Below are 23,957 nucleotides of genomic sequence, written 5' to 3' on the forward strand. Positions count from 1 at the left end.
TAACCAAATGGTATGTAGTGTTTGAAAAAGAAACACCATCAGCATGTTCAGGACAGCTCGGTTAGCCTTATTCACTCATACCAGACACGTCACACGGTGCAGGTGATCGAACTAAACAGCAGGCAAATTCCAACTTCCCCGTGATGAGATTCAGTTTGAACCTTTACTAATCATCCAGTCCATCATACTGTTTCTAGCAATATATCAAAGCCAAATCACCAGAGAAAAAGTCTATCTCCAAAGAACTAATTCCTTAGACAATGTAAGCAATATAAAAGTGAAATGTTATCTACTTTATTTCTGCTATATCCCAAGCGCTTATAATGGAAAAGCTAGCATATAGAAAGTTTTACATGTTTGTTGAATGAATAAATGAATTATTCGTGGTTATTTATTCAGAAAGTCACTCCAATATATAATTTAAGCTCCAAAATAAATTTATTTTCTTTTTAAACCATGTTTTAAGTTTTTCAATTATAGCTGACATACACTATTATATTATTTTAGGTATACACCCCAGTGATTAGACATTATATAACTTACTGAGTGACAATCCTGATAAATCTCAGACCTACCTAACACTTACATAGTTATTAGAATATTATTAACTATGCTGCACTTATGCTGTGCTTTACTAAATTTATTTTATTCTGTACTAATTTTCGCAGAAGCAGTAAATATTATTAAAGTTTGATTCATAGTGAATATTAAAGGATAATTCTATGGTTTCTACGAATTCTGTTTCTCACTCCCTTTTTTTCATTCTTAGTGTCCATGTCTCTCCCTTTTCTCTGTCCTTCCTTATATCTTCTTTCTTTTAACCTCTTTTTTCTCTCTGCTTTCCTCTGAATGGACTAATTCCAAAAGGAGCATAATCATACTTATGCTCAGGACCTAGCATATTGTGTTTCATAAACATTAGTTAGTTGTTATTATTAACTAGCATGTAATAACTAACATAATTAATAGTCTTTCATATTAATGTAGTTATATCAGTATCATTATTATAAGCTAGTTATAAATATATACATAATATTTATATAATAGATACATAAGTATGTACAGTATTATAGTTATAGGACATACTAGTTATCAATTTAACAGCTTAAAAAAGCAAACATATATTTTGCCAGAGTTTCTGTTGATTAGGAATCCAATACAGTTTAGCTGCATACCTCTGGCTTGGGTTATCTCATAAAGCAACATAGGTCAAGATATTAGCTGGGAAAAACAAGTCTTTTTTTTTTAATTGAATTTATTGGGGTAACATTGGTTAATAAAATTATATAGATTTCAGCCCTGGCTGTTGTGTTCAGTGGTTAGAACATTGGCCCAGACATCTCTGTCTCAACCCATCCCTTCCACTCTCTCTAAAAATCAATGGAAAGAATATCCTCAGGTGAGGATTAACAACAAAAACAAATTACATAGGTTTCAGGTGTACAATTCTGTAATACATCATCTGTATATTGTAGTGTGTTCCCCACCCCAAGTCAAGTCTCCTTCCACCACCATTTACCCCCCTTTACCCTCTTCTACCTCCCTCCACCTGCTTTTCTTTCTGGTAATCACCAAACTGTTCTCTTTCTCTGAGCTTGTTTTTGTTTTTGTTTTGTTTTTTTCCTTAGTCCCTTCACCTTTTCCACTCAGCCCCCCAGTCTTCTTCTCAAGACCCAACAGAGAGTATCTACTTCCAAGTTCATTCACAGGACTTTTGACGGGCCTTAGGTGCCTTTGTTTTTATTCTTACCACATGGGCATTCCTATATAGAGTAGCTCACATTGTGGCAGCTGGCTTTGTTCAGAGCAAACAAGCAAGCAAGGGATCAGGAGAGAAGCCTAGAACGAGAAGCCAGTCTCTTTGTTACCTAATCTGGGACATACACCACATTGTCTCTGCTGCATTCTATTTGCTAGTGGTCCCTAAATTCATCCTGCACTCAGGGGGCAAGAATTACACAGGGGGTAGAGAATAGGAGGTAAGGAACGTTGTGCCCAGCACATATAATCTATACAAAATATAAATATATGCCCTGGCCGGTTTGACTCAGTGGATAGAGCATGACTTGTGGACTGAAAGGTCACAGGTTCGATTCCGGTCAAGGGCACATGCCTGGGTTGCGAGCTTGACCCCCAGTGGGGGGTGTGCAGGAGGCAGGCAATCAATGATTCTCTCTCATCATTGATGTTTCTATCGCTTTCTCCCTCTCCCTTCCTCTCTGAAATCAATAAAATATATTTTTAAAAAAGCACTAATTTTTGCAGGTATAAGTTACATATCTTACATGCACTGATTTTAATTACAGCCTTCGTGCTAAAATCCCTTTGTTAAAAAAGAAATAAATAAAATCCCGTTGTTCCTGGAATAACTTGCTCACTTCCTCTGCCCAGTTCCCTTCCTTCTGTTCCCCTCCTATCACACTTCAATGCGTTGGCTAGTTGTTCCACTTGCTGTGCTCTCAAATTACTTTCTTCTTTAGACCTTAATCCTCTACTTCTTTGCATTTGACTTCGTTTTTGAATGTTTCTGTCTCAAAATAGGAAGTCACTATTTCAAGTCTTCATCTCAACTCAATTCAAATGTTGAAATTTTGAGTTGTCAGGTACTGATCGTGCTGTCAGCTAGAGATGAGTAAAACTGAGCCTCTGCTATCAAGGAACTCTCAGTCTAACCCGAAATATGAATAAGTAAAATCTATATCATAAAAACCTAAGCAACTGTTACAGGGGGAATGACTGACCAATGGGGGAGGGCAGATGCTCAACTCATGAGCTGCCCCCTGGTGGTCAGTGTGCTCCCACAGGAGGAGCACCGCTCAGCCAGAAGCCAGGCTCACGGCTGGTGAGCACAGCAGCAGTGGTGGGAGCAGTGAGTCCAGTGGTAAGGAGCCAGCAGGTGGGTGGTAAGAGCAAGGGGTCCCAGACTGCGAGAGGGTGTAGGCCAGGCTGAGGGACTCCCCACCCCAGTGCACGGTTTTGTGCACCAGGCCTCTAGTAAATATTTAATAAAGATGATGGTATAATCATAAAAACAAAGAGGTCCCTCGGTAGAGGGGATGGTTAATCCTTCAGAAGCAAGGAGGTCAGGAAAGGTTTCTGGGAAGAGGCAGCACTAACTAAGCTGGGTTGTCATGTACATATAACCATTTAGTGACCAGGGTTGGGAAAAGGATATCACAGAAAGTGTCATGTTCAGAGGCATGAAGAACAGTGTGTTATACCAGGTCTGGGGTGCTAAGAAGCAGAAAGTTCTCCCTTGCCCAAGTTTTCTGAGGACATAGGTTGGCTCCCTCTGAGTCCTGTGGTGAGTCCATCTTTTAGGTTTGGCTGTCTCTACTCTGTTGCTTCATTCCTCTGTGCACACTGTTTTCTCTTCCCTCCCTCTCTCTCCCCCACCTCATATAAACCCTCCTCCCTATTTTTCCTTCCTTTTATGGAATATTTTTGTGTGCCTGTTTGGGCCCTGGATTTAATTTAGTTGGATTGGACTGTAGTAATAACGTTTCTGTACCTTTGCCCAGATGCCTTCAACTAACTAATGGGTGTATTCTTGCAGGCCAACAAACAGATGAATAAATCCTGTGTGCTGTCTTGTATCTTTGCCTCCCTTCTCTTCCTTTGCACTTTGCTCCATCTTCCACATTGCTTGGAGACCTTTTTAGAAAACTAAAACTTTCCTAGGGTACCACAAACATAAGGTTGCCTTCACGAAGTCACTTGTGCACCTGCCACTCATTTCCGTGGAGGACTTCCCATTAGAGGGACCCAGCTTGTGTCTAACGGGAGTTCTGCTGCCCCTAGGCCTCCTCCCCAGTGTCCGCGAACCTCGGAAAGTTATAGGTTCACATCTGTGAATGGCAACTGCTCATTTTTGACCACTGATGCTGACTCTCATGTAACTCCATGATAAACTGATAGTGTGATAGAACAGAGGCCGACAAAATCACCTTGGGCAAAGTAAATCGGAGGTTCTCCAAACCTGGGGATCCAAGCCTGGCCTCTAAAAATAAATGGGGAGCTGCCATGAAGGGTGGGGGGAAATTAACCAAACTACTTTAAAACCAACTGCACTTCTGCATGTTGATTAAGACCAAGAATAAATGGTGGTTTCTGTTCTTCAACCAGTTCTTGCCTTGCTTCGTCTCCTTTCCTTTTCTCCCTGTATGCCTTCTTCTTCTGCGCTGCTCTAAACATTCTGTTCCATTTCCACTGACCTAACTTCAGGCTCCCTCCCAGGACCCCAGGAGAGTGCCCCCTCCTATTGCCTGGGGAGGCTTTCCTGCACTCCAGTCTCTAGCGAGGCCAGTACATTGAGGTCATTGCTCTCCCTGCCAAATGATTGGCCTGAGTTCAGTTTCTCCATCTGTCTGAGCTTCATGGAAAACATGATTGTTGCTCTAGGCTCTTTATTGTATGACCTGCTTCAGATTGTCTGCTTTGCATCTGCTTTTTTGTTTTTCCCCCCATCAGCACCCCCTGCCTTTCGCCCCCCTGACTGTCCCCAGACTAGAATCACATCTGTTTTCCAGCCTCTGCATTCTCACTGCAGAGCAGATGGAAGGAGAGCAAGTTCTGGGCCAAGCAGATGAGGACAGAGCTGGGTTTGTACTCAGATTTGTTCTAGGGACTCACCAGAATACATGTATCTCAAAAATGACACAGAGTTCCTTCAAAGGAGTCAGAGATGTTATTCACTTATTTCTCATTATATCCATCGCTCTCTCTTCCTTCTAGCTAGACAGCTAGTTATCTTTCTTCTTTCTTCCCTTACTCCCTCCTCCCTTCCTTTGCCTTCCTTTCCTCTGGTCTGTCATTTGTTAATTCAATCTGCTCTGTGTCCATCTGTACTCTTCTCTAAGTCGACTCATCAGAGTGACACACATTGTAGACTATAGGAGCTAACAGATGCCTTGACATTTGACAATTCTAGTGCACATGAGATTAACCACTCCTCCTTATTCCATTTCTATTGATTCTCTCTAAAGTGGAGATATTTTATGGTCTAACCACTAGGGTTTCTATGAATAAGAGCAGATACAAACGTTTTTAATAAAACTCCTGAATCTGAGAAAATGTCATCTGTGGGGAAGCATGGGACTTGGTTGGAATGTCTGTAGGAGGATTCTCAGAAAGGCCGGGGACTTCAGGGGGGGACCTCGCCGAAGGTGGCAGCCCCTATCTTGACTTTTCCAAACAAGTCCAACCCCCCCCTCCCGCCCCTGGGGTATTTTGTTAAAATCTCTATGTTTAGTCTTTAAAGACCAGACCTTATAGAAGCATATACTTTCTCAAGGATACTTACCCTGCTGATTGTATCTAGGGGTTAATTTTAGTTCAAGCTGTTGTGATGATAAAAGCCCGAGAAGGCAGGCACACAGGACTGCTTTTTACTTCTATAGCAAAACAGTCCCTTAGCCCTCTCTTTCACAGAAACGTGTGTCAGAGCCATCTGGTCATCTGTCGCTCAGGGTCTGCTGGTCAGCCCTGGCAGTGATCTACATGTTACAGATGTGAAAAAAAGCACTGGTGGAGAGTAAGTCAAGCAGAACCAACATAAACTTGGCCCTCAGTTTTCTTTGGGCTTCTGATGGCATTTTGTCCTTAGGATTCCAGACACCAAGATTCTTAGCATAGGCTTAGACAGAGCCAGAGACCAAATACAGCTGGCATCTCCTCCCACAGTACTGCTCCACATTCCAAAATGATTTAGATGGCACTGTTTCCCTCAACTTTTTTTGAACCCTAAGACAGACAGCCCTCCTCTTGGGCAAAACTCATGTGATGTCTGTTTTTGCTTGGATGTGGGAATAAATGGGATTTCTAGAGTCTAAATGAGTGGGTCAAAAGAGAGGCACAGAAAGAAGATAAATTCAGGGATGCAAAGGAGTTTGTTGGTCTTGAAGAGATGCATGTCCAAAAAGAACAAAAATAAGAAAGGAAGATGCAAAAATGATTCAAACATGGAAGAGAGTCAGAGATAGGAACATTTTCTGGTGATGTGCAGAAAAACATTCCAAGGATGAGGTAGAATCAATTAGGTAAGAAGGAACCCAGGGAATGGGGTGGAGGGTGCCAAGGCCAGATTGCAAGAGGGAAAATAGGCTCCTGGAAGAAAGGCACATGTGGGCTTGGGCCAGCCCTTCTAGGGAGCAGCAGCATCTATCACCCATGTGGTAATAACCTTTGGAATGAGGGTGTGAGTGACTACAAATTCCCATCCCCCTTCTCATCTCAACCTCATTGCCTCATTACCCTCCTCTAGCCTGCCTCTCTCTCTCTCTCTCTCTAGCTCTCCCTCATCTCATTGTTTCAGGAGGCCAAGTTTGAAGTCCTTCCCAGGGAGTGGCCCTGTTCATCTTATTCTCCAGCCAAAGTAGGAATTGCGTGAGAAGGAGAGAGACACAGTCAGCAGCCAAAGGACACAGTGGAAAGAGCAGAGGACCATAGACAGTGAGTTGTTTCATTGTATAAAACCCTAAGTAGGTGGGGGGGGGGGGAGGTTGGAATGGGGGGTTGAGGACAAATATGTGATACCTTAATCACTAAAGAAATTAATTTAAAAGATAAAAAAATAAAACCCTAAATAAACAGGAGGAGTGTGTGTGTGTGTGTGTTTGTTTGTGTGTGTGTGTGTGTATGTGTGTGTGCGCGCATATACATTGAAGGGCTGGAGGGGAGCAACTTGGAATTTCATTGGACAATTTAAAATTGAGCAAACATCTCAATTAGTCACAAAATTCAAATGAAAGAAGACACAAGGTGAGCAGATGACATAATCAAGTCATAGATGCGGAAAGAGAAGGAGATCAGACCCTAAGGGTGAAAGAGGCCACCGGGCAAGGAGAAAACATGGACCATTCAGCATGTGAAATTTCCTGTGTCTTGGTAGGAAAGAGTAAGGAGAGTGAAAATAATGGTAAGTGACCAAAGAATAGAATTCGAATTAAGAAATAAATGTCGGGTGAAAGATACGAAGAGGGAAAGGGTTTGAGTGATATGGGGGACCAGGAAAGGTCCTGGGAAGGCAGAGATGTGGGCCACAGACATCCTTCCCTGGAACTGAAATGCTGATGTGTCCCTGAGAGTCACAATCTCTACTCTCCCCACCATCCCTGTTAGATATGCTGCTCTTTGGACCCAAGGTGCTGCTGTTTCTCACTGCACTCATCATCCCCTCAGGTGAGTCCCTACCTTTATTCTTTTCTCCCTAAGATGCTAGCTTCCCAGCTCTACACGTGTCTGGAGGTGTGTTTTACAGAGTGAAATGGAAGGAGGTTGCAGGGGAATTGGGAGAGAAATGCTTGCTCTTGAGTTCTAGAATTGCTATCGAAAAGGAAAACAAAATAGATTTGTGTGTTGTTGTTGTTGTTGTTGTTGTTGTTGTGTGTGTGTGTGTGTGTGTGTGTGTTTGTGTGTTTTTTTTAAAGGCAGAGATATGGAGAGAGAGGACCTCAGACTTAGGAAAAGGTATCCTGAGAAGTTTTGAAATTAAGGTGAAATACAAACAAACACATATTAACCAAAAGAGACTCACACACATAAATACCCAAGTACACAAATATCAAGGGGAAAAGAAGCTCACACATACACACACACACACACGCACACACACACACGTACAGACCACCTAATGATGAAGTAGAACAAATTTAAACCCTATAGAAAAAACAGCAACACATACCAAACACTAGCACTAGCATATACACAAGTATATTCACTTGCACAGCAAAAATATGCGCCAAATCTATACACAGAGTAAAATGATCTTCACAGATTTCACAGAAGCTGGCTAGAAGTTTAATCATGGAAAATATACTTGGGTTTAAAAAGAAAATCCTACTCTTATTTTTCTCATTCTGCCACATACGGACTGTGAGAAAATAATCTTTTTGGCTTGTACCGTAGTGTAGCTAGTGGGATGGCTGTGGGCATAGAAGGACAGGACAAGGTAGAATTGCTACTGGCTCTCTCAGTGAAACAGGTCCCCATTCCTTCTGGCTGGGAATGAGGGCAACAGGGCAAGCTGAGTCAGGGCATAACAGAGCAGGGGTTTGTTCTCAGAAATTTGTTGTCTTGCTTAAGCGTTTCCACATTTGTGTGTAGCACTAATGATCTGAGTAATTTTGTAATGAACCATATAAAAATAAAACACAGAAAGATAAAGTAAAACCATTTCCCCATCATTTTCTGGTTCGTTTTATAAAAGCTTCCTGGGGCTCTAGCTGGTTTGGCTCAGTGAACAAAGTGTTGGCCTGCGGACTAAAGGGTCCCGGGTTCCGTTATGGCCAAGGGTACATGCCCTTGTTCAGAAATCAATTTTTAAAAAAATTTTTAAAAAGCTTTTTTTGGGGGGTTTGGGCTGGAGTCACTCACATCCCTTTTCTCTTTCCTTTGAAACAGACTGGACACCTCTAGGGGTCAGTGGTCAAGAAAGTAAGTGAACTTTTGAATCTGGGCTTTGTTAAGGTTTTGTAAATGAATGGTCAGAATTATAAAATCTGTAATAAAACAGACATGTATTGCCACAATGTGGGAAATAGGATCTAATTCACCAGTTTCCCTAGTCCTGTCATCCCATTCATAAAATCTTGTCTATTTTCCCTGAATCTCCTCTTTACCCATCTCTTGCTTACACTCTCTTTTGTACATCTCTTATCTCACCCAGAAAATGCCCACTAATCCTAGCAGAAAGCTTTTTCCTATCCATGTGACAATGGAGAAACTAAAATGAAAAAGACAGGATTAGAAATTATCTCAGTACTATAGCCAAGTTGTGGCACAACTGAACAGAACTCAAAAGTTTTGGCTTCCAAAGGACCACTTCCTTCACCCTAATGAAGGAAATTCCAAGATATTCAACAAAATTATAATTTATCTCTTACTATTCCCAACCCTTGTGAGTACAACAGTATACAAATCACTAATGGGTCATAAAATCAAGTGAGTGGGTCACAACTGGTATTTTTATAGAATTAGGATAGACTAATTTAAAAAGAGTACAAGCAAGTCCATTGAAACAGTAAAGTATTATCTTTAAACTTGTTTCAGTGTTATGTGTGCCCTGAGGCATGATATAACTTCTTATATCATGAGTTCTAGATGGAAGATAAAAATATAGAAATATAGAAAAGAAAACTTCTTTTCTGTTGTGAGTAAATAGGTCTGAATCCCTAAATTTCTGAACCTATATCAGATTTCAGTGCTAGCAAAACGAAAAACCTGGATTCATTTCTTTGGCCCGGGTAACGTCCAGTCTGGGACCTTATAACTAGAGGCCTGGTGCACAGATTTGTACACTGGTGGGGTTCCTTAGCCTGGCCTGCACCCTGTTGCAATCCGGGACCCCTCAGGGGATGTCGGACTGCTGGTTTCAGCCTGATCTCCGGCAGTCTGACATCTTCTGAAGGATGTAGTAGTGCACAAAATGGCAGGTGGCCAGGGAGGAGCCCGAGCCTAGGCACCTGGCCACTCCCTCTAATCCCGGCCGGGCTGTGCCTGTTGCTGGAGTGCACTGACCATCAGGGGGAAGCTCCTGCATTGAGAGTCTGCCCCCTGGTCACTTAGGCTTTTGTATATACAGATATTTATGACTTTGTGTTGTTAGGGTTTTTTTTAAATTAATTTTTTAATAAGGTATTATATGTGTACATATCTTACCGTTGCCCCACCACTCCCATACATGCCCTTACCCCCAATGTTTTGCATCCATTAGTTATTCTTATATGCATGCATATAAATCCTTCAGTTGATCTCTTTTCTTTCCCACCTCTCCCTAACCTTCCTGCTGTAATTTGACAGTCTGTTTGATGCTTTACTGCCTCTGTACCTATCTTTTGGTTATCAGTTTATAATGTTTTTTATTGTGTTGTTTTTCTATCAGAAATATTATAAGATAAAATAAAAATGTCTCCTTAAAGATTTCTTTCAGAGAACATAAATTCTAGATAAGTATTTATACGGTGATAGCTCATGGAAAAGGGGGTAAATTGAGGGATATGCAGAGAAGCAGTATTCTGCCCTGAAATCCTCAACCCCTTTGCCCTCACTGCTTCTCTTTGTTCCTGTGAGTGGCTGGACTGGGATATGGCTAGAGAGAAAGGAAACAGGGCCAGATTAGCCTACACCCTAGAGGTTCCATAGTCTCCGGAATGATTCAGGTCAGTGGTTTTTTAAATATCCTGTAGGACTGAAAGAAACCTGGATTCCTCTTATCAAGAGTTGCTCTAAAAGGAGAAACTTTATACTGAGCAGTCAAGATAAAAATGCTCTATTGTCAGATCTGATTATTTTTCTGTCTGGAATTTTTTTTTTTTTAATGAAGTAACCAGTTATCAGGGAAAATTCCTTATAATGCTTTATTTGTGTTTTTTCCCTACTACAATAATCAATAACTCTGGTGTACTTTATTAAAATGCTATTCTCACTAACTTTAAATCTGACATTTAGACTCTGAAGTTAAAAGAAAGTCAAACCAAATTATGTGAATTTGCTGACCCCTGGTGGGTAAAATAGGTTATGACTATAAGCTTTCTACAGTGAAGGATCATTCTAGCTGGTATATTTGCTATTAGATATTAACACTGCTGTGTTATTTTTTAAATCATAACAAGTTGATCTAGGAAGTGCTATTATTTAGGGTTTTAAATACAGTTTTCTTTATTTATCCCAATAGATTCCACCTTAAGACCTGGACCATTTTTATTCCTCCTCCTCCCGCCTGTACTTTTCAATGATCACCTACAAGGCATTGTCGACTCACACAGGCATTTCCCCTCCCCTCCCTTCACTTCGCTTCTCACTGAGCATCATAACATTACCAACATGTAAACACTCCTGTATATAAACATATGAGCAGACTGATATCCAATTACATCAGTTATAAGCAGCAAAATCAAGGTCTTTGGTAAAGATAATTTTCATTTTCAGTAAGCATTGCTAGAAGGTCACCAATCCACTGTACTTATTAGCAAGTTCTCTGACCTTGTGTAAGTTATTTATTCTTCTGGTGCTCGGTTTTTATCATCTGTAAAAATAGGGACTTAAACAGTGTCTGGCACATAATTAACTTAGATTATGTAAATCGTATTATCATCTATTAGGAGAATAAAAATAATAGAAATTATTCCTGGAGTCTAATGCTTAATCAAAGTCCAACTGAGAAAGGGGTGTCTCTGGAAGATTATCTGATGGGCATGTAGTTTACCTTATTCGTTTCTCTATAATACAGACAAAGGAAAAAAAGACATTCTAGGTCAAGGACTACAAGAGCATATTCATGAAAATAGGAAAGTGACATTTGTTTGGGTTAGTGGGGAAAGGGAAGCAAACAAAGAAAACCAATGGTGGAATATTTACTCCGTGTTGGCCACTGTGCTAGGCAATTTCACTTACTGGGAGGGGTAAAAATAATACTCAGAGGAGAAAAATGCTCAGAAAATGTTTTTTGATTTTTTTTTTTTATTTCACTCCAGCAACTGCAGAACCATTAACAGACGCACCTAGTAAGTTTTCCTGTATTTATTTCCTTGCTTTCATATTGGGATTGGAAGGATTGATACTGAAGTCTGTAAAAGAGGTTGGTGGGCACTCTGAGTTCATGTGGAGCTCCATTGTCTATCTTAGATGCCACCGATGCTGTAAGCATGCCCAAACGTTTTCCCTCCTCCATTTCCTCCTGTGAAAGCCCCTTACATTTGCCCCCACAGTCCACATTCTTTCACCTCAATCTTTCTTGCCTCCTTTTAGACCCTCATCCCTTATCCTGCTTCCCTATCCACTTTTCCTACTTGCATTTTACATTCTCTGTGTTTTTACTATTGCAGGTTTGCTAGTTGGAACCTCTGCAGGTCAAACAGGTAACTTTTACTACACCTCTTTTCCCAGGACCTCCTCCATATCCATCTCTTGCTTACACTCTCCTCTGTACATCTCTTATCTCACTCAGAAAATGCCCACTAATCCTAGCAGAAAGCTTTTTCCTATCCATGTGACAATGGAGAAACTAAAATGAAAAAGACAGGATTAGAAATTATCTCAGTACTATAGCCAAGTTGTGGCACAACTGAACAGAACTCAAAAGTTTTGGCTTCCAAAGGACCACTTCCTTCACCCTAATGAAGGAAATTCCAAGATATTCAACAAAATTATAATTTATCTCTTACTATTCCTAACCCTTGTGAGTACAACAGTATACAAATCACTAATGGGTCATAAAATCAAATGAGTGTGTCACAACTGGTATTTTTATAGAATTAGGATAGACTAAAATAAAAAATAGAGTACAGGCAAGTACATTAAAACAGTAAAGTATAATCTTTAAATTTGATTCAGTTTTATGTGTACACCGGGGCATGATATAATTTCTTGTATCATGAGTTCTGGATGGAAGATAAAAATATAGAAATAAAAACTTCTCTTTTCTGTTGTGAGTAAATAGGTCTGAATCCCTAAATTTCTGAACCTGTATCAGATTTCAGTGCCAGCAAAACAAAAAATCTGGGTTCATTTATTTGGCCCAGGTAAGGTCCAGTCTTGGACCTTATCTTATAACTAGAGGACTAGTGCACGGATTTGTGCACTGGTGGGGTCTCTCAGGCTGGCCTGCACCCTGTTGCAATCCACGACCCCTCAGGGGATGTCGGACTGCTGGTTTCAGTCTGATCTCCAGCAGTCTGACATCTTCTGAGGGATATAGTAGTGCACAAAATGGCAGGTGGCCAGGGAGGAGCCGAGGCTCATCCCAGCCCAGCTGTTCCTGCTGTGTGAGTGCACTGACCATCATGGGGCAACTCCTGCATTGAGCACCTGCTCCCTGGTGGTCAGTGCATGTCATAGTGACCCGTTAATAGGTCAACAGGTTGAACAGTAGAGCCACTTAGGTTTTATATATAGATAGATATTTATGACTTTGTGTTGTTTTTCTATCAGAAATGTTATAAGATGAAAATGTCTCCTTAAAGATTTCTTTCAGAGAACATAAATTCTAGATAAGTATTTATACGGTGATAGCTCATGGAAAAGGGGGTGAATTGAGGAATATGCAGAGAAGCAGTATTCTGCCCTGAAATCCTCAACCCCTTTGCCCTCACTGCTTCTCTTTGTTCCTGTGAGTGACTGGACTGGGATATGGCTAGAGAGAAAGGAAACAGGGCCAGATTGGGCTACACCCCAGAGGTTCCACTCCCCTCATAGTCTCTGGAATGATTCAGGTCAGTGGTTTTTTAAATATCCTGTAGAACTGAAAGAAACCTGGATTCCTCTTATCAAGAGTTGCTCTAAAAGGAGAAAGTTTATACTGAGCAGTCAAGATAAAAATGCTCTATTGTCAGATCTGATTATTCTTCTGTCTGGAATTTTTTTTTTTTTAATGAAGTAAGCAGTTATCAGGGGAAATTCCTTTATAATGCTTTATTTTTGTTTTTCCTCTGCTACAATAATCAATAATTCTGGTGTACTTTATTAAAATGCAATTCTCACTAACTTTAAATCTGACATTTAGACTCTGAAGTTAAAAAAAAGTCAAACCAAATTATGTGAATTTGCTGACCCCTGGTGGGTAAAATAGGTTATGACTATAAGCTTTCTACAGTGAAGGATCATTCTAGCTGGTATATTTGCTATTAGATATTAACACTGCTGTGTTAATTTTTTAATCGAAACAAGTTGATCTAGGAAGTGCTATTATTTAGGGTTTTAAATACAGTTTTCTTTATTTATCCCAATAGATTCCACCTTAAGATCTGGACCATTTTTATTCCTCTTCCTCCCGCCTGTACTTTTCAATGATCACCTACAAGGTGTTGTCAAACAACACAGGCATTTTCCCTCCCCTCCCTTCACCTTGCTTCTCACTGAGCATCATAAAATTGCCAACATGTAAACACTCTTGTATATAAGCATATGAGCAGATTATACCCAATTACATCAAAGTTATAAAAAAAAAAAAACCAGCAAAATCAGTGTCTTTGGTAAAGATAAACAGTGACTTGAACAGTGCCTGGCACATAGTTAACTTAGATTATGTAAATGTATTATCATCTGTTAGGACAATAAAAATAATAGAAATTATTCCTGAAGTCTAATGCTTAATCAAAGTCCAACTGAGAAAGGGGTGTCTCTGGAAGATTATCTGATGTGCATGTAGTTTAAGTTATTCATTCCTTTATAATATAGACAAAGGAAAAAAGACATTCTAGGTCAAGGACTACAAGAATATATTCATGAAAATAGGAAAGTGACATTTGTTTGGGTTAGTGGGGAAAGGACTTAGGCTGGGAAGCAAAGAAAAGCAATGGTGGAATACTTACTCTGTGTTGGCCACTGTGCTAGGCAATTTCACTTTCTGGGAGGGGTAAAAATGTTTTCTGATTTTTTATTTAGCTCCAGTAACTATAGAAACATTCACAGAAGATCCTAGTAAGTTTTCCTTTGTTTATTTCTTTGCTTTTATATTGGGGATAGAAGGATTGATGCTGCCATCTGTACAAAGAAAGCCTAAAAGAGAGGTTGGTGGGCACTCTGAGTTCATGCGAGCTCCATTTCTATCTTAAATGCCACCGATGCTGTAAGCATGCCCAAACATTTTCTCTCCTCCATTTCCTGCTGTAAAAGTCCCTTACATTTGTCCCCACAGTCCACATTCTTTCACCTCAATCTTTGTTGCCTCCTTTTAGACCATCATCCCTTATCCTGCTTTCCTTTCTACTTTTCCTGCTTGCATTTTTCATTCTCTGTGTTGTTACCTTGGCAGATTTGGTAAATGATCCCTCTACAGATGAAACAGGTAACTTTTACTACAGCTTTTTAAAAATGGCATGATTCTCACAGTATTTATTCCAGTTCTTCAGTGAATCATATATATATATATTATCTCTGGGAAAGGCATAGAGAAATTGTGGGCATGTTGTTCAGTGACAGTGGGGTAAAAAGAGGTCCCCTAGTCCTCTAAAAAGAGGAAACAAAGTGGATTAATAGTTCAAATAAGTCATGAATGATAAAGGCTCCCCAAATTAGTATAATGTCAATAGGACAAATATTCTTCAAAAATATTCACAATTACTTCAATCAACTCTCTTTCATTGGACATAATACACAAACTCAGCCATAGCCTTGACCTTGACCTAATATTTCCATTATCCTTAATTCTGCCTTCCCCCTTGCCAACTCAAAGCCCTCCTCCTCACACCTGCTGTTTTGTGCCTTTTCAGTTCTGGCTGATATCGTGCCTTCCACAGATGACCTGGGTGAGTTCAGATCTGGGATCCCAGGGCCACCGGGGCCGTTCTGGGCTCTCCCCAGAGCCTATGATGGAAGGCATTACAGCTGGTGAAGGATCCTCACTAAACAGGGTTACAGTGTATTCAGTTTAATGACTTTTTTTTTATATCCTCTAACAAGCATAACTATGCCAAGTGTTTGATGTACAAAACCCCAACCCATGATCTTTTAATGTTTCTAAGACTAAATGAGTAAAACAAAATGTACAAACCAAGAAATGTATGGGGAGATAAAGAAGAACTTTCTAGAAGTAATGGTCACACTGAATCTTGAAAGAAGAATTGGAGCAAGCCAGTCAATTATGGGACGGGAGTGCATTCCAACCAAAAGAAATAGCTGTTCAAACATGTGAAAGCAAAAGAAACTTGGCACACTGGAAAAACAGATTTTTTTTAATTTATTTATTTTTAGTGATTAGGGTCAAACCCACAAAGAATAAGTGGTAGGACATGAGAAAAGTAGATTGCAGCTAACATTATTTTAAGCAAATATTTACTGGAAACCTGCTATGTAGGTGCCAGGGATATAAAGGTAAACAAAACTAATTTTCTTCTACTAGATATTTTTTGTCTAATAGACAAGACAGACAAGTGAACAGATAAAAAAGAGCCCTTGACTCTATTCAGTGTTGGGAATGAGGAAAGGCTTTTCTAAGAGAGCACATTGTCTAAAATGCTTCTTGGCCGAAACAGGTTTGGCTCAGTGGATAGAGCGTCGATCTGTGGACTGAAAGGTCCCAGGTACGATTCCGGTCAAAGGCATGTACATTGGTTGTGGGCACATTCTCAGTGGGGGGTGTGCAGGAGGCAGCTGGTCGATGTTTCTCTCTCATCGATGTTTCTAGCTCTCTATCCCTCTCTCCCTTTCTCTCTGTAAAAAATCAATAAAATATATTTAAAAAATAAAATGCTTCTTAGAAGACAAGTAGAAGTGAATCAAGTGAATAGAATGGGAAGAGGTAATGAAAATAAAGTGGGCAAAGGCTTAGGATGGAAACAAAAACCAATCAGAGTATAGTTTATGCAAAGAAAGGTTCAAATCAGACTGATGGATTGGAAAACCAATGAGGATGACGTTGTGGTAGTCCAAATACTGATGTGTTAAAAGATGGTGGCCTGACCGGGTGGGCGTGGCTTAGTGGTTGAGCTTCAATCTATAAACCAGGATGTCATGATGATTCCCAATTACAAGCTTCTCCCCAAGTAGGAGGTGTGCATTTGATTTCAGAGAGGAAGAGAGAGAGGGAGAGGAAGAGGGAGGGGGGGGGGGGGAGAGAGAGAGAGAGAGAGAGAGAGAGAGAGAGAGATGATGAGAATCATGGATCAGCTGCCACCTGCATACCCCATACTGGGGATGAAGCTTGCAACTTGGTCTGTGTTTTTGACTGGAATCCAACTCAGGTCAGTCCACAGGCCGATGGTCTATCCAGTGAGCCAAACTGGCTGGGGCTGAAATCAATAATTTTTTTTTTTTTAAAGATGGTGGGCTGAACTAAGGTAAAGGTAGTGAGAATTGGATGTGAAATGCAAGAGGGAGAAGACTGTTGTCATGATGTTCAACTTTCCATCAGGTAGATGGTGGCTATTGTGTGGATGGCACTACTATTCACTGAAAAACAATTTGAATTGGAAAAAATAATTCCATTTGGGAATGATGGATTTGAAAAACCTATTAAGTCTTTTATAACACAGTGGCTAGATTTATAGGTCTGAAGCTTAGAAGAGATCTGGGCTAGAAGTACAAATTTGAGAATTCTCAGTGTAAAAATTTGGAAGTGAAACCATGGGATAGATGAGATCACCTAACACACTTCCTATAATATCCTGTTAGCAACTCTGCCAATCGCATTTTTTACTGATAACTCCCATAGTTAATTCCCTCAAGGTCCATTTTGCTCCTTAATTTGTTCTCCAGTCTTCAAATTAGGCCCATGTTTAACCAGTGCCTAGGCTATGGCCATGAACTTTGCTATTCTTTATTGAATAAATTTTTATCAAACACACATGATAGTGTATCTGTTTTAACAGAGAAGAAATTTTCTTTTTTGAAGAACTTTTACAGCAAAAATCTTTTCTCTTTTTAGCTCTAGGATGGAACTCTTCTGAGCATGTGGCTCTTTGTTGTGTCCCTACTAAATTTGTTTATTAGCAATACAAAATCCTCAATATAATAAAATTTTCACCTCCCTAAGAAAAGCAAAAATCATATATTTACCATCCTAACTTCTAAATCACTGCAATTGTGTGAATCAAAACAAATCATTATGGGTTTGCTTGTTCCTTAGAAGTTGCTAAAGAGTTAGAGGCACTAGAGGCCTGGTGCACAACATTCCTGCACTGAGGGGGGGGGTGTTCTTTAGCCTGGCCTGCACCCTCTTGCAGTCCAGGACCTATGGAGGGATGTCTGCCTGCCACAGAGGTGGGAGAGGCTCCCACCACCTCCACTGTGCCCACCAGCCGTCAGCCCGGCTTCTGGATGAGCAACACTCACCCTGTGGGAGCCACCTAACCAGCAGAGAGTAGCTCCTGCATTGAGCGTCTGCCCCCTGGTGGTCAGTGCGCATCATAGCAACCAGTCTTTTTGTTGTTTGGTTGATTTGCATATTAGGGTTTTATTATATAGGATTTGTTTCTTATCTACATGGATGCCCCACATGGGTCTCAGATGAGGTAACATGACAGTTACAGAGGTAGTTACTTCTAGAACAAATAATAACTGAATAAAATTTCTGCCTTCCAGTCTCACCCAGTGATAAAAACACCTCAGGTATGACTGTCTTTTTCCTAAGCTTTTTTTTTGTGTGTGTGCATGTGTGTGTTGATTCAGAGGATTCCTTATCTCTTTGTTCTTTGGAGATATATATATATATATATATATATATATATATATATATATATATATATATATCTTCTAGTTTACTTCCAATTTTTTCTCAAAGATTATTTTTAGTGTCCTTAATTCTTCCTCCCACATCCTCACCCCTGCCTTTTTATATGAGCTTCTGTCCTAAAAGCCATGGTGAAAGGATTTGACCGCCCCTTCATGATCCTGAAGCAATCCTTTGGACTTTATTTGGTTATGGGGTTGGGAACTGACTACAAATACTCAATACTATTATAGACATCAGGACTAAAATAATGTATTGATAATTCTAATGTGCAGCTAGAGTTGAAAACTACTGGGACAAAAAAAAAAATGATTACCCATCTTAGAATTTCCATTTTTCAGAATGGGATTATCAGCCCTTTTTGTTTGATATTTCACCTGTATGATGCTAGGAGAACTTTTTCCTAGAAAACCCCTCGGCGATTATTTTAGCCACATCTACTTCCAGGTAGCAAAGCACCTAAATTTCATTTTAGTCAATTTCCTATCGCTCTGCTGTGGTGAGAAGGAAAGAGACGCCCCAACTTAACAATGATCTTCTGTAGAGACTACCTTGTATGCTTTTCCCAATTTTTCTCTCAAATTTTATCTTTATTGTTGTATTACAGATGTACCCCCATTATTTGTGTGTGTGTGTGTTTTTTCCTCTTCGATCCCTTTAATCCTTTGTTTATAACTCTCATGTTTGTTATACCTCTCCCCATTTTTTTGTGTGGGTTTCTTCAGAGTGCCGGGATGAAAAATTTGCTTGCACAAGACTCTACTCTGTGCATCGGCCAATCAAGCAGTGCGTTCATCAGTCATGCTTTACCAGGTAAGGGGCACCAGAATACCCAGAAAGCATCTTCCGTGATAGTGTTTTCATGTCAGCAACTATTTAACAAGCTCCCACTATGGAATTTCAGTTTTTGGACGGACAGAAGATTTTAGCATAAATCCTCTAGCCATCACTGACAGTACCAAATAGAACCTAGAGTCTGGACTGAGCTATTCAGAGAACTAGCTGACTAACAAGTCTAGATGCTAGAGGGCAAATAAAAGTAAGGGCTGGAGGAAGGACAGTCATGAGGTAAACACAAGTACGTTGAATTTACTACCTCATAGAAAAAGGCTGAAATGAAAGATTCAAGTATGAAGTTAGAAAATAGTGGGGAGGAGTTAGTATTAAGCTTGATTCTAGGGCGAGTATGCAAAGTGTTGCTAAGAAGAGTAATATTTTCTGAAATACTTAAATAAACACAGATAAGAGTGGGGTATACAGCCATTGAAAAGACATCCTAGGCCTAGGCGAGTTCTCCCTCTCAACACCTCTTTCCGTCTCCTTCTTTAACCATGACTTTGGGACTACGGCAGTGTACGACGCATGTACATCATCAATAATGAGATTTGCTCCCGTCTTGTCTGTAAAGAACATGAAGCTATGAAAGGTAAGATGGATGTCTGTGTTTGTAGTGGGGGGAGGTAAGGAAGGACACAATGCTGATGGATCCCAGGTCTGGCTTTGGTGGAGGGCTGTAGGCCACCCTTTTAAGTCACATCAGTCCCTTCTCTTCCAAGTTACCCCAAAGTGAGGAATCTAACTAAGCAAAGCAGCATGCTTATTACATAAACATAAACCTACAAAAAGTACCCCCCAGATCTCTTTCCAATTAAGATGGTCACTCCAAATCTCTCCTGTATATAAGCTCTGGCTGCTTTCAAGCTCATTCACTGGGGTTCTAGGTAAAAAGGCCAAGCCAATCATTACAAACGGTAGATTCTATTAGTCTGCAGGCAGGTTTGTAACTACCAAAAAACTGCACAAAACATTAATTTGGAGACAGTAATGTTTGGGTAGGCCTTTAATTAAATTAGAAATAGATTGGACATTTAGAAACCGGCTACCTTATAAACAGTCCACCGCTTACAAGCACCCTTTATATTGCTCATTGTGAAATTTCCGAGGTAGAGGAAGGTAGAAAGACTTCATAAAAACAATTAAAAGGGTCGAAAGTGAGTGACCATGTATGATGGGAACAAAGACTCTTCTCATCTTCCCCATCGCCTGCCCCCAAAGGTGGCTGTGGTTGGCGAGCGCACCACAGACAAGCCACTTCTGACTAAGCAGCCCGCCTTGTGCGGAGCTCCTGACTCAGAGCTGTACTTAATTTCGGAGAAGGAAACTTGCTGCCTGTCCCCACTGGCTCTGTGCAAGCCACCTGCAAGGGAAGCACCTTGAGATTGAGGTTGAGTATTTGGGACTCTAGGCACTTTCAAGGGTCTCCGGGGACTTAGTCAAGTCAGCTATTTGCAGGTAGTAAACACTTAGGTATCTATTGAGTGATTGAAGCTCATTTTTTGGTTATTCAAAAGTCCATGATTAGAAAAAGTGGGAGCTAGGTGTAGAAAGGAAACTACCACTTACTGACCACCTGTGCTAGGTACTTTGCATACATTATTCCATTTTAATACAACTAAACTGTTGAGGCAGGTATTTTAATGCTTATTTTATAGAAAGGATATTGAAGATCAGAAAAATTTAGAAACTTTCTAGTAAGTCTCTAGTGGCAAATAAGTGGTAGAGCTGTGATGCTAACTCAGTTCTATTCCTCCCCAGCCTTTTCACTCCATCACGCTGGTCTTCCCTTTCCCTTAAAACATCAGTCCTTGACGAGACCGGTTTGGCTCAGTGGATAGAGCGTCAGCCTGCGGACTGAAGGGTCCCAGGTTCGATTCTGGTCAAGGGCATGTACCTTGGTTGCGGGCATATCTCCAGTAGGGGTTGTGCAAGAGGCAGCTGATGGATGATTCTCCCTCACTGATGTTTCTAACTCTCTATCCCTCTCTCTTCCTCTCTGTAAAATAATCAATGAAGTATGTTAAAAAAAAAAAATCAGCCCTTTATCTACCCGCATTCTAATACCATCATGCTCTGCTTCTCTTCTAGATGAGCTTTGCCGCCAGATGGCTGGTCTGCCCCCAAGGCGACTCCGGCGTTCCAACTACTTCCGACTCCCTCCATGTGAAAATGTAAATTTGCAGAGACCCAATGGTGTGTGATCATCAAGGAAAAGGAAAAAAGAAAAAAAAAAATGTATGGGTGGGATGAAGAGAATGTTCTAGGAAGAGGGAAATCCTTATCTAACATTGTCAGCGAACCCATACATTAGTATTTCTTAGACCAAACCCTTCTCAATGTTTAATTTTTGCTTTACTCCCTGATGTTTCACCCAGACTGAAACATTGATCTCATTTTTGGTACTTACAAAACAAGGTCTATATTATTGCATAGTTTTACTGCTTCCCAATATCATAGACATAGTAGATAAAATGACCAGGCAGTTTAAATGTAACTTCAAGGGAAAGTAAACTTAAGGTTAATAATATGTATTATTGAAGTTGTCTGAGAGAGTTCTTAGGGTGGAAGAAATTATCATGGTCTATTTGGGCTAGCATAGAACTTCATTTAGTTTCCTATATTAACTACCCTTTTGTCTATAAAGTAGTCCTCTTTACTCTTATTTTAATTATTTTGCTGACTATCATAACATTTACTTGGCAGGTTCTCTTTATTAAAAAGATCATGACAATTTTTGTAGCCCTAGAAAATTCTCCAGAGCCAATATTTATACAATCCTACTAACAATATATTATAAAGACCCCAAATGTTGCCTTCTGCTAAGCTCAGAGGCTAAGGCTAAAGAGGAGTATGCCAGGTATAGAACTTGGACCCATGATTCCCTATTCAACTGTTGATATGATTGTCTAGTCTGCAAATAGGGCTTGAAAGTAAATCTCATTTTCTTACTCATTTTTGGTAGAATTGGTGTTAGTCCATCTCCACATGTGAATTAGATGACTAATGTCAAACCATGTCACTGGTCTGAGTTTTTGTGAGTGTTGCTACTTCCATTCTCACCTCTTAACAAAATCTGCAGGTATTATTATTCAAATAGGTTCCAGAATAGTCTGATTTGGGGCCTAAGAAGGGCATTTAAACCTGAACTTTGACAAGCAGGCACAAAGTTTATCTAATGGTTTATAGAAAAAGACTAAAAGAAGCACAATATTAGGCAACCCACACCCTTATCCTGATTCTATAAGTCATATTTCCTTACTAGGCCCTGGTTTAATTCCCCTACTTTTAACAGAAGGTTTAATGTACATTAGTTTCTTTTAATTCTATGATTCTCAAAATTTAAATGTATTGTTAATATTTCTTGAAACCTAGAGATTCAATATAACTCACAACAAACATGTTTGCTTTTTAAAGGGAGGGGGGAATAGCCTGTATTAAATAAATGGACAATAGTCCACAGTATAATAGAACAAAATTTCACTACAAGTGACAAATTATATATTATGGGCCTTCTATCTGAATAACTTCTAACTGAGTAACCTTCTTAAAAAGCCAATAGAATTCAAGTAGGAGCTAGAGGAACCTGAGATAACCAGTTATATATAATAGAACACCACTTGTAGGGAGTGAATTTCTGTCATATTTCTGAGAAAACTACCTGAGGATTGGATTCTTGCTGTTGAGCCATTTAGTTTAATGGGATTCGCACAATTTACTAAAGAAAAATGTTAGAAAAGGCCCCAAAGCATCTAATCTCTGCTCCACAGCCTCTACAAGTAAATGTTCTGACATATAGACAGACATATTAAATGCTTATTGTAGCCGCTGTAGAGAAATCTCCTGGGCACAGAATTTCCAAGACTCGTGTCAATATGTCTTCATGAACTTGACCCTCCTACAGCATATTGAACGAGAGGTAGCATTTTCCCACCAGAAAGCACCTTAATCCCAGTCGGTGTATATTGCAAATTAAACATTTTAAAACAATTGTTCCCAAGTTTCTTCTCAGAAGAGAGAAGTGTGTGTGTGTGTGTGTGTGTGTGTGTGTGTGTGTGTTGTTATTTCTTTTCTTATTTTACGTTTAAAAAGAAGGCCTGAATCCATGATTTTATTCCATTTTGAAAACTAAATAACAGTGTTGCTCCAATTTCGATATTCCACTATCCTCTGTTGTAGCCTTCTTCACTCCATAACTTTACTGTTGGGTCCTCCAACATCCCAAATTTACTTCCTTTTCTCCTCACGCCCTTCCTCAGTTTTCCAGAAAATTCTTTCTTATCTGCCCCTTTCAGAACCAATTGTCTTGCAAGGTGAAGTTTCAATGCTTTATTTTCACTTCTCTTTTGCATGATCCATAATCAAATTCCTGTGTTTTGCCATTTCTCATTTTTCTTATGTTCCCTACCCGTTTTCCTCTTCTTGGTAAGTAAACCAACTTGTCTAACTCACTTCCCAGCCTTTTTCCTCCTTTTTATAAAATACTCTTCTCCCTTATAGCTTCCCCCTAAAACTGGCCCCAGGTCAAAGCTTCTGAGGAGTTGTTTTTGGTACCACTTCTTAACCTCTGTACTCTCTTCTCCATGGGCAGACTCCCATTCACCTCCTTTCCATTTTTTGTTTGTTTGGAGGGTGTGTTGTTTTTTTAAGCTTTGACCCATTGTGAAACAGGCTAATAAGCCAGAACAATCGGAATAGGGAATCTGAGACAGAGTTAAACAGTAGTTTGCAGCCACCTAGAAAATCTAGATGCCAAGCAGTTTGCAGCCATTTAGTAAATCCTATCTTCCATAAGCCAGGGACACTTTAAAAATGAATGGTTTGCACTTCTCCTTCCCAATCAAAGGGCAAATGACCTAAATCACCCTATTCAGGGAATCGGATAGCAGAAATCCAATTGGTGCCATTTCCCAATATCTGTCCATTTCCCAAGGACAGATGAAGAGAATAAACCTTGTTT

At 40.0% G+C, this 23,957-nt stretch overlaps 1 protein-coding gene across 12 annotated transcripts; it reads left to right on the top strand.

Moving 5' to 3' along the window:
- Positions 1 to 3,289: 3,289 nt before the first annotated feature.
- MFAP5 (microfibril associated protein 5) lies at positions 3,290 to 22,987 on the top strand. Of its 12 annotated transcripts, XM_084878087.1 has the most exons (13): positions 3,290 to 3,304; positions 6,314 to 6,450; positions 7,120 to 7,179; positions 8,401 to 8,433; positions 11,472 to 11,501; positions 11,823 to 11,855; positions 14,380 to 14,415; positions 14,750 to 14,782; positions 15,207 to 15,242; positions 18,016 to 18,042; positions 18,889 to 18,976; positions 19,516 to 19,589; positions 21,089 to 22,987. In XM_084878087.1, exons 3-13 carry the CDS (start codon positions 7,122 to 7,124, stop codon positions 21,199 to 21,201), a joined length of 561 nt encoding a protein of 186 aa, XP_084734213.1. In that variant the 5' UTR covers positions 3,290 to 3,304; positions 6,314 to 6,450; positions 7,120 to 7,121; the 3' UTR covers positions 21,202 to 22,987. The 12 variants fall into 12 exon arrangements, with proteins under 12 accessions (XP_084734213.1, XP_084734208.1, XP_084734207.1 ...); XM_084878086.1 differs by lacking the exon at positions 3,290 to 3,304 and having other exon boundaries at positions 6,240 to 6,450; XM_084878080.1 differs by lacking the exons at positions 3,290 to 3,304; positions 6,314 to 6,450 and adding an exon at positions 6,684 to 6,916.
- Positions 22,988 to 23,957: the final 970 nt, after the last annotated feature.

The sequence above is a fragment of the Pipistrellus hanaki genome, assembly GCF_964339955.1.
Source record: "Pipistrellus hanaki genome assembly, chromosome: 3".
NCBI classification, from domain to species: Eukaryota; Metazoa; Chordata; class Mammalia; order Chiroptera; family Vespertilionidae; genus Pipistrellus; species Pipistrellus hanaki.

Coding starts and splice junctions, on each gene's coding strand:
- MFAP5 (XM_084878080.1), top strand. CDS start 6,850: ATGGACCATTCAGCATGTGAAATTTCCTGTGTCTTGGTAGGAAAGAGT. Junction 15,243..18,015: donor GCCTTCCACAGATGACCTGG/GTGAGTTCAGAT, acceptor TCTGCCTTCCAG/TCTCACCCAGTGATAAAAAC. Junction 18,977..19,515: donor CATCAGTCATGCTTTACCAG/GTAAGGGGCACC, acceptor GGACTACGGCAG/TGTACGACGCATGTACATCA.